At 42.7% G+C, this 11281-nt stretch overlaps 2 protein-coding genes across 2 annotated transcripts in view; both read left to right on the top strand.

Annotated features, from left to right (window-relative positions):
- Nucleotides 1-1132: 1132 nt before the first annotated feature.
- On the top strand, nt 1133-9987 carry T265_04074 (hypothetical protein; the record flags this gene model as incomplete). The annotated part of the gene is made up of 2 exons (XM_009168720.1): nt 1133-1154; nt 9020-9987. 2 exons carry the CDS (start codon nt 1133-1135, stop codon nt 9985-9987), a joined length of 990 nt encoding a protein of 329 aa, XP_009166984.1.
- A 29-nt stretch (nt 9988-10016) lies between these two features.
- Nucleotides 10017-11281, top strand: part of T265_04072 (hypothetical protein) — a gene marked incomplete at both ends in the record, with an annotated part of 45644 nt that continues 44379 nt past the window's right edge. The window contains one exon of the mRNA XM_009168718.1: nt 10017-10380. Within this exon, the coding sequence (XP_009166982.1) occupies nt 10017-10380 (364 nt within the window). The remainder of the gene's footprint in view (nt 10381-11281) is intronic.

Genomic DNA, 11281 nt, shown 5'->3' with positions numbered 1-11281 from the left:
CCCAATCGATTGATCGTTTTTAGGCCTGTGTCCTCTAATATGGACAAAAGCAGAAGTCAAATCAACTTGACACAAAAGCCCCAACAGACTCGGTTTTCAAATCAGTTCCTTATACAGTTGCAGGTTCCCAACCCACAAACCAGTTCGACATTGCAACACCCGAGGAAAGGCTGCTCACTGACCTATAAATTATACCATGACTACACAGACAAAGCAACTTGGAACAACCCGTGTTCAAAGAATCATGGACGCTGTTTGGAGTGGTCGTGGGCCAAGAAAGTATTGGATGTGATATATGCGGACAAGAGACTAACGTGTTACTGGCTCACTTGGCGCTCAATATCACTTACAAGTGTGAGAGTGTTGGGGTTTCCAAACTGAGCTAAGAACCTCTTAGTCTGAATAGCCTGACAACACCACTTCCTGAAGACACATCCAAGGAGTACCGTAGAGTCACTTAAATACAGCATTTCTGTAAAATGAGACAACAGCCAGGCCTGCAAATGCTTTGAAACACGCTTAGAATCCAAACCATTCATCCGAGTGAATGCTCCACTGTCTTGGTTACTTGTCACGAATGGCAAACTGCACTCGTTTTTCACCGAATTGCCATACCAGCGGGTGTCCTTGGCAGTATTTCGTCAACCCTTCGCGCAGCTGCTGCACACCATTTTATGATGTCACCAACGCTAATGAAACTGGGAAAATAAATGGGGCTATTTTCGGTCGAAGTTTTTGAATTTGTGTCCGAATTAGTCAAAAGCGGTGACACTGGTGTTCTGGTACTAAAGAGGGAACTCAAAGTGGCCAGGCCGCAGCGTGTCACGGCTTTTCGACCAACGAATGACGCCGCGGGTGTTTCCACCAATCATGGAATGGTAGGGGTAAGAGCGGAATTCATACTGGCCTATCAGTTTGACGCTGGTTGGCTTGTCGGTCAGCTTGCTTTGTTCATACAGACGTGTCGTGTTTTGGTCGTCTACACCCCACCACAAGTGGGATGGTTTATTCACCCCCTTCAACAAATCAGGACGATTGGTACGGTAGTGGCGAACTGTAACAGGGACCAAATGTGTTGGTTTGACAGCCATAATCGACAATATGTCGATGCTGCACAAAAGCAGGAAACCTGATGACGGATGCTTTCAGAAGTGGTAAGTGGAAATTATCCTATCAGCTAATATGCACCATGAGTTCCTTTGGCATCTTCCAATACTTGCAAAGCAATAGGCTCTAGGCCTATGGTTTAACCGACACATTGACTCGACAAATGCATTCGTTTGCATGCTAATTTGGATTTCACGGGAGACTCACTTGAAACGCAGGCGGATCTCTCATTTGTGATGCTTTTCTGAATATGCTACTGCAGATCATCTCATGTTTCAGTTGGTTTGATATTCGAGAAATTACTGTCAACTCTCGGGAAATTTTCAGCAACTTTATGAGTAGTGTTTTACGTTCGGACAATAACAAATCGCGATGTCCCAAATATCGTATCAACTAATGCATGAGGCACAAGTGAAGAAAAACACGGTAAATAACAGATTCAGCTAAGCCTCTCGCGGAAATCAGATTGATATCCAGATCAAGAATCTCTTGTAATTTGGGTTCAAGCAGAACATAGTGTTGACGGAAACTCTTGGACTGCGCCTAACTGATGAGCCCCAAGAACGTCGAGGCGGTCGTGGACTGTCGAAAAGTATGTGCGGTTCGTACTCTGTACGAATAAGTATTCGGTATTCAGTATCTGTCCACTTCAGTCAGAAGTTGGATGGATCTTAGAAGGTATTCGTATCATCCAGAACAGTTCCACATTAGCAATTTCACGTAACATGAGGCTGTGTCAAAATAAGTTGGTATTGATGTTGTGACCCTTTCAACACACTTATTGTCAGCAACTGCGATGAGCAAGGTGTGGGGAAGCTTTGACGATTCATTGGATGAGATATATAGTAGCTGGCTCTTTAATATTGGGAATGCTCTCTATTCCTCGTTGAAGCTGCCATTTTCAACTGCTGTTTTCTCCAGACCTAGATGTTGCGTATAATCAGGATTAGGCATGGGCTGGAAAACAAGTGAAGTGTTCAAACTTGTGTAGGTTATCTAGCCTTACGCGAGTACGACCATGGAATTCACACGGAGGGGAATGCGATACATTTCTTTATGTGACAGGTCTTTAAAGGTCAAAACCACATTAATTTTTAGCATCTGTATTGGGCTTGATTGCCAGAGCGTAGAAGGTGCTATTCGATGCCTGTCTATGGGTCGAGTTTCTCGACCCGAAGAGTTTTCGCTTTGTTCACGGGCTGTTGACATATCGATTTGAAGGATGAAGCCTCGTACCCTTGTTCTGTTCGGTTGCGCAACCTCATGACATCGGAGCTTCAGACGGGGATAAGGTTACAGACCTACTTTGAGTCTTGGGTATTTCAAGCGGCCTGCGAACGTCACATGATTACACAGTGACGAGTGAAACCATTCAATTTCTGTCTCTGTGTCAGATGCTTTTAAAGGTATTTACTTGACTTTCGAAAACAACTAGACGCATTATCCCACAAAATTGTTTTGTAGAACAAGGGAATGCGGCCAGCTTCTGACACAGCATAAGTTGTCAGAAGTATTAGGTGGTCATGAACAATATTTCTAATATCTCATCAGACTGCCCTACCGATATGCTATAAACAGTTCTTCGGAACACTGAATGTGCAGAGAACCTACAAGGTGCTGGGGTGGAAGGCCTCGTACCTACCTGAGTTCAAGCGTATGACATCGACGAGTGGGAGGCGGTTCTTCAAAAGTGTACCGGAAAACACTCTCCCATTACTGGGGAGAGATGGTTCAGTGGTTAGAGTGTGGATTTACTGACCGGAAGGTCCGTGGTTTGAGCTTGACCTCTGACTCTCAACTTTCTCTGTCTAGGCTTGGGCAATCTGTATTATCCCAGCCCTCGAATTGCCTTATTTTCTCCAATCATTATCATATATCCTTGTTTCACCTCGAATACCAGCAGCCCAAGGTCAGTGTAAAGACCAGTAAAATTTGCAGCGTGGCGCCTAAGCTTATTACCGAGTGATTTTTTTTGCCAAAAAATATATTTCAACACGTAATACATTACTTATATTCTTGAGAAACCAAATGTGCTGCACCAGGCCGCCTCATGTTTCACTTGGTACAATAATAGAGACATCGCGATACATTGCATAGATTTACTACACTACTCATGCGGTTGATGAAACCTCATCGGAAGCCCACGACCGGTTTCGCCCTTCTTCTTGGGGCTCATCAGGTAGGCGCAGTCCCCCGAGTTTCCGTCAACTTTACGATCTACTTGAACCCAAATTGGAACGTTTTCGAGAAATACACTCATTATTTCAACACTGTTTAGAAGCACCAATATCCCAGCTGAAAAACATTTGAGCTTTGTGGCAAGCTTCGACATCACATGTTTTTTCATCGCTACAAGCTGTCATTTATGGCATCTCAGAACATCGTAAGGACGCGGGTCTAAGTACACTGCCAAGTAAACATCATCGGAATTGGCAGCACGATAATAACATGAGCGATAATCCGCAAACTGTAAAATCTAACCGATTCTCCTGCAAAGACCATCAAAATCTATTGGCAGTCACGGTATGTCCATGTCTAATATCCATAACATTTGCTGTACAGGTACACAGTCGAGATAAAGAGAGATTTCAACTATCTGCGCTCGGCGTTCGCTAAAGTTAGACAACGTGGTGAGGACAACATTGTTACAGGACGAGTTCATTCCACCTAATACACGACACAGTCAAAAACCGGCTGTCATTTCTTCGTTCACATGCGAGTCCATAAAGTCAGTACAGTCACTGGCAGTTTTTCCTCTCGTTAAGTAGTAGTTATTCCGTCCAGTTTTTGTGAAAATCAGATCGATATGCTATCCTCTCCACACTTGTTGTACGATAAGATCAGCCAATGATCGACTGGTCTCTTCCGGTGGATGGTAGTGGCAAACGAATCAGCTGGATTCATGAAATAGAGTTACTTAATTGTTCACTCGTTGTGCTGTCAAAACTATTAACCCCGTTCGACTGAAATGAGATTGGTGAAAAACAACGCAGTTGTAAATACAAATACACTCATTTGCATATTAACTCGGTTTTCACAGGAGACTCAATTGAATCCCTCGTTTATGATATTCTTCAAATGAGTACGCAAGGGCCGCCTCATGTTTCAGCTGGTGAGATATTCAAGATTTCGAAGTGTATTTTCATAAGATGGACTACTCATAAGATTGAGACTCAGAAGAAAGCGGGACCTCGAATGGTGTATATATCAGAGTGCGCTAGGAAACCGGACGATTTGTGTGTGGTTGGAGCGCTGATAAAAGTCTATCTGTGAGTTGAAGGAGCTTTATGAAACCCAGTCGGGCAACATTTGAAAACCTTAGTAAATTCCAGTCATTTTACCTAAACAGTTGCACACGCAAATCAGATACACGTGTTTTCTCATACTCATAGTTTAAAAGAATGTACTATACGCACAATAGTAAAGAGCATAGTAAACGAAAGATTCAGTTGGGATTCGGTTGAGTCACCCGATAAAACCAGACCAACTTGCAAATGGGCGTATTTCGCTGGTGCATACAAATAGGGTTGTAATAGGGCATCACCTTACTGGAAACTCTGGGTGCGAAACCGTTTGGGGACCTCGAAGAGCGTCNCGTCAGTGTGTGTGTTCCGTTGACATGCCAAATTAAGCATGAGGCTGCAACATACATAGTTGAAGTGTAGCGCGTAAATCAGGGACTGAGCTGGGATTCAATCGCGTCTGCTATTAAAGTCAATGAATATTGTATTATACTCACCTCGAGTGTATCCGGCTGCAATCAGATCAATCTGTTGTTGGTGGTTTTTGGCCTGTTTGCTGAGCTGAGCGGTTGGCTTGCAAGCGTTCTGTCACGAATCGAGAAGACATCACTGTTCCTCATTAGTAAAGGAACGTTTGCAAGCTAATTGCCAAACTTGACGAACACACCGGGTAAATCTCCAACAACCCGTTGTTAGCAAGTTCTTCCTTTTCGTCACAGCTTCGCAGCCTATCTCGCACCATGCAGCCCCTTCAATATATATTGTGAAAAGTTTCTTCCCCCTAACCTAAACAATATAGGCTAAAATATGAATAAACTGTTCATAAGTGGTAGACAGAAAAAGGGTGATTAAAGAATCGCTAGAGCAGTGCGAAACAAGACTCGATCATGATGAGATCACGATAATCTTCCGAACTTTTAAAGGGACGTCAGTGATTGGAAAATTTGTGATAGTTTTTATGTAGTTTCTGAGAACTGGAGCACTGGAGCGTGTGAAACGGTATCAAACACGTCTTTATTCAGCCTGTGACTGACTTGGTCTCTTTCCTTGTTATGCGCATCAGATAGAATACGTAGCTCAAATATACAAGTCAGCAAAAATATGAGCAGTACTCAGCTGAGCATCTTCATCGCTTTATAATAACAAGTGCTCAATTAGGGAGTTAACGCAGGGTTCCGAAGTTTTTCGTTGAGCCCACACACACACCATCGGCCATAATTCCACGTCACTTCTGTTTCCATTGTAGTAAGCATTGTTTTAAGTGGACCAAACTGATTATTGCGTGTACCGTGCTCCTCGCTTCTGAGTGACTGTCTCCTAATGGACGCCCAAAGGCATTGACTCCGGTCAGAGAGTTGGTGCAGTGAGGGAAAACTGAAAACTGAACCCAAATTTTAGCTAGTTGTGCGCGTTTTTCTGCGTTTACCATGGAAAACAACTAACGTAATCGTTCAATATCAAATTGGTGTCTGGAGTTAATCAGCTCGTCATAAGAGAATTTCCGCTGTGAATGTGCCAACAAAGCACTCTAAACTTTCCCCGGGGTTTCCGTCAACCTTACGTTCTATTTGAAACCAAATTGCACAAAATCAGCGAATATACAGTCATTTGGTTTTTCGAGATGCTCACCTGGAGCCCAGCTGAATCGCTCGATTGTGATGTTTCCAGGCAACTGAATGTGCTGCACCAGGCCACCTCATGTTTCAGTCACTATGCTATTTGAGATATCGCGATACATGTACATATTTTTACTGCACTACTCAGTTGCCTGTAAACATCAAAACCGAGAGATTCAGCTGGGTTCCAGGTGAGTCTCTGGCAAAATCAAATTAGTTTGCAAATGAGTGTATATTCGGTAATTTTGTGCAATTTGGTTTCAAGTAGAACGTAAGGTTTGAGGAAACCCGAGGACTGCGCCTACCTGATAAGCCCCAAAATGGCTGAAACCAGTCGTGGGCTGTTGTGGAGTTTTCAGCAACCTAATGAGTAGTGCATTACAAATGTACTCTTTAAACTTTGTTATCCTTTCACAATACAGAAAAATCCAATGGAAGCAAACCAGCCAAAGCAATATATTCTCATGTTCACAAATTTCTTTATGATTATTCTTGAATCACTGTATCTAGGTCATGCTCACTGAGTCATGAACTCACACACATCATGCCTGTTTTGTCAAAGTAACGTGACCTCACCAAGAATAGCCTTCTATACTACCCAAAAACATCGTAAATCTGGCTTTAAGTGGAGCCAGAGAACCGTGTTCCAACTCAATACAGTTTTAGAGTACCCAAAATTCGCGTGCATGACGCCGTCTTTGCACTGGGACAGAGGATCAAATAACGAACAAAGTGGATAACATAAGAAAAATAACAGATATCCTCGAAGATCAGCGGAAATTCAAGAACAGCAAATTCAGTTGAAATCCACAGATCAAGTGTATGACTGTAACGATCTTTCACTAAGCTAAATTTGGCCTATCGCGGACCTAATCTTCGGCTGGTGAGGATTTTTATTCCCTCATTGTTCGAAACAGTATTTCGAACTTTGTCGACACTTGGTATTCTGTTGATAGGTTCCCAAAATTCTTTACCAATATTCCACGATAGTTAATTGCTTATCTGTCCATTTTAGCGTAAACAAAAATGTTAGCTGAATAGCTAAAGTCCTTATAGTGCCCCGTACGCAAACTATTCGCTTTGTTGTTGAAGGAACAGCTTAGATCAAAGCGGAACTCATTAGGCCAAGTAGTAGCGCATATTTTTTCTGGCAAGACTTCACCAACTACTATGAGCTATTATCTCAAGTCATTATCTTTAAAAACGGTGTATGGATGGTTCTCGAGAAATACACCAATTTGCAAATCAATTTGGTTTTCACGAGAGACCCGACCGAATCTCTCGTTTATGATATTCTACAACTGAATGCGCTGCAAACTGGCCGCCTCATGATTCAGTTGGCACGATATTCGAGATATCGCAGTATATTTTCATAAAGGAAACTACTTACAAGTTTTCAGCAACCTTGTGAGTAGTTTCCTTTATGAAAAGAGGTGTGTGGATGGTCTTTTTCTCCCCCATTCTCATCCTAATTTCATTTTTTTGTTGTCATGATTAGTATTCATTTCAAAATTTCTAATTTTACATTAAGTTGATTGGTTTGCAAGTGGTGGACGTAAGCACCATGGGCCAAGACGGGTGGACAACAGTTCATCCAGGAAAGGGCTGCTATATGCAGCCTGGACAGACCCATTATCATATACGACAAACCGAATACACCATCTGACATGATTATCTCTGAGTCTACTTTGCTCATCGTCTAAAGGCAACCAGAGTGCTGAATCTAATCTGCTCCAAATCATCCAGTTAGTTTCGCCTAGTCTCCTCACCCGGAGGGCTTATGTTTTAAACTAAATTCAAGAATATGTCGGATCACTCTACTGTAGCTGCAGTGAGAGATGTGGTGGTATAAAGGGTCGGTGCCTTTCTTGATGGATCTCCGAGCACTCCAACCCCCCCGCACATTTGACTAGATCAGCTGTTTTCAGGATTGCATCAGTTTCTGCTAAGCTGCTTCAAAAATCTTTGCAGCGTGTCGATAGTACGAAGCCTATTGAAGTGACTAGAATTTCCATTCAAATAAATTCCTATTTCAGTCATTAGGTTCATCTCCAGATGTTCTGGGGAATGCACAACGCTTTGAGGCAAAAAGTTGAAACACCTTGGAATTTCTCAAATTCATACCTAGATATATCTATATTTCTATTAATTCTAATAAACCTTGAGTTCCCCTTGGGGCGTTTGACCTGAAGCCTCGGTGATCAATTCAGCATAGCAAGAAAATGTCAGTAAATAGCAGTTCAAAATTAGCGAATATACACTCATTTGCAAACTAATTTGGTTCTTTCGAGAAACTCACCTGGAACCCAGCTGAATCTCTCGTTTATGATGTTCTCAGGCAACTGAATGTGCTGCACCAGGCCGCCCCATGTTTCAATCGCTAGGATATTTGAAATATCGCGATACATGTAAATGTTTGTAATGTACTACTCATAAGGTTGCTGAAAATCCGTCGACAGCCCACGACCGGTTTCGCCCTTCTTGGGGCTCATCAGGTAAGCGCAGTCCTCAAGTTGCTATCAACCTTAAATCTACCGATTGTTTACCAATACCTTCTGAAACGATGACTCCCCACTCGGTTCCAAACTTTTTCCACTTGACTGAGAGTGATTAAATTACAAACGAGCGATTCAACTGGGTTCCAATTGAGTCTCTCAATAAACCAATTTAGTTTGCAAATGAGTGTATATTCGCTAATTTCGTGCAATTTGGTTTCAAGTAGAACATAAGGTTGACAGAAACTCGGGAACTGCACCTACCTGATGAGCCTCAAGAAGGACGAAACTGGTCGTGGGCTGTCAACGGATTTTCAGCAAACTTATGAGTAGCACATTACAAAGATATAGCAGTTCAAAATGTCCACGTGCCACTGCCGTAGCATTCGAAATACAGGAAACCCAACACAACCAATCTAATTCCGGTTTCTTCCTAACCTGATAACCCCTTTTCATAAAAACTCAATATGACGCTGTTGAATACGTTCTTTTGTGCGCTTGTGCGTTACTAGTTCAAGAATAGGTACCCTTACCTTATTTCTTCCCTTTCCGTTTGCAGAAACGAACCAAGAGTTGGATCGAGAGGATTTGTCCTACATTTCACCTGACAGAATGAAATTAAAAACAAGAACTCCCTACTTTGACCCACTGTGCTCCGCGCAGCATTCTTCAGATAACGGTGCACTGTGTCAACTGGAACTCTGTGGCAACCCGAAAGACACCATCCTATCATCAGTAATGTCAACTTGTTACAACTTTCCTTGTGCACTAAACGCACCAAATGACTCCCTCACAAGTGACTTTTGGGCAAGTCGTGAAATGAAGGTATTGTACCACAGGCTGCGGGAACATTTGAGCAAATTAGGGTTGATGGCGCTACCTTATTCGCCTATGGATTGCGGGGCTACGCATTCTTCACTGATGACAAGTGGATTATCCAGAACTGAACAACCTCACCATTCACAAAACTTTTTACGTCAGTCATGTCCCAGTGCATTTCGTTCGGTTCAAAAGCAACCATGGAACCATCCTGTCTCAGAGGAAGATAAAAGATTCGGTGCTCAGCTGAGAGCTTATTCGGCGATCCTTTTGCACACCTCTTTAAAAAACTTCCCCAATACTAAGACAACCATGTGCCCTGATTTTTATTTTTCATCGTTACCCGGTGCAGCCAACTTCCTTCAGCCACTCTTAGCCCACTCAATTCAACTTCATGAACTTTCAGAGTCAGCTCCACTAGTAACCAGCCATGATACATTTCCAAACCAATCAGCTATAGGATGTTCTACCTCGTCTCATCAAAATAGCCTCCTGCTACAAAATGAACAAGTCTGGTCTGTATCTCCCGAATCAAAGTCATCAAGGCTTCATGGCGCCTCAATAGCGGAAGATCAGTTTGCACTACTGACCCAAGATCCAGGGCTGCGCATCGCCACACTTCCACAAGTAGACCTGTACAGGATACCCGAAAATGACACTACTCAACCAGTGGACAACGGGACCCAGAGTAACTCAAACAACTGGTAACAAAACGCCATTATTCGTTCATGAGAAAGATGGATACGAAGACGCGCGGTAACAAAAAGTACAAGAAAAGTATGTGTGTGATTAGTGAGAATCACAAACCTAACGTGGGAGCTGTTATCACCAATGTAGCCGATATGAATTGCGCGAAGTCAATGAGACTGCGTAAATTGCATCTGTGTGATTTGTGTGGAAAAACCTATGGCAAAACCAGTCATCTGAAGGCCCATATTCGTTGGCATAACGATGAGAGACCATTCCAGTGTTGGTACAATTTCTGCAGCAGGGCATTCACCAGATCAGATGAACTTCAACGCCATATTCGGACTCATACAGGTGAAAAACGATTTTTCTGTGAACAATGTGGTAAACGTTTCATGCGAAGTGATCATCTGAGTAAGCACAGAAAAACACATCAAGCGCGCATCAAGAAAGCTGCATTGAGGACAACATGGAATGTCGAAACTCAGCCTCGGTGACACATCTTGCCATATTCAGGCCATCACAATCCTCCAGGAAAACAGTGCATGTTTGGAATGTCGGTAATCTGTGATAAGGTAAACGTTAACAGGGGTGTCAGTGTCCCTCCCAGCCCTGAATAACCAGCAGTCCGGTTCTTTGATTCAGAACACTTAAGTTTTATTTCTACCGAAAACTAGAGGGTGAGTTTTTATTGGTTACTGAATATGACGACCTGAGACTGTTGACAGGTTTATATTACAACAGTGTGAACATACTTCAGCATCTTCATTGTTTTCCTTCGGTTGAATTACCAGGTGGTCTGGATGAATGTATACGTTTATTATGATAGACCGGTAGACCTCAAAACACCGTAGCGCTTCCTACGGCCATTAGGACTAGGTACAAGTTAAGGTCATCACGATTTATAGTCCGACGGAAAGAAGGAATTAGCAGCCAGAGCTTACTAGGCTGAAATTACATTCAACAAATCGTACTTACTACCTGGGTGTTACGCTAAACGGTACTTCGGTCACGACTATTATCCACTGCACAGATGTTTTTACGAACGTCCATTATCAAAGATAGAAGTGTCACCGTATACAATACAAGTCCACGAAATCCCCGTAGTTTGCAGGGAGTTGGCAGTTTTGTCGACGATGGACAAAGACAAACTGGTCGTTGGCTTTCGAGAAACACACTCATTTGCAAATCAATTTGGTTTTCACGGGAGACTCAACTGAATATGCTGCACCAGATAGCCTCTTGTTTCAGTTGGTAACATACTCGAAAATTGCAATACATGTACATACGTAATACACTACTCATAATTTTGCTG

Source organism: Opisthorchis viverrini (genome assembly GCF_000715545.1).
Source record: "Opisthorchis viverrini unplaced genomic scaffold opera_v5_64, whole genome shotgun sequence".
In the NCBI taxonomy this organism is placed as follows: domain Eukaryota; kingdom Metazoa; phylum Platyhelminthes; class Trematoda; order Opisthorchiida; family Opisthorchiidae; genus Opisthorchis; species Opisthorchis viverrini.
The sequence above is the reverse complement of the archived record's forward strand: the minus strand, read 5'-3'. Positions and strand labels throughout refer to the sequence as shown.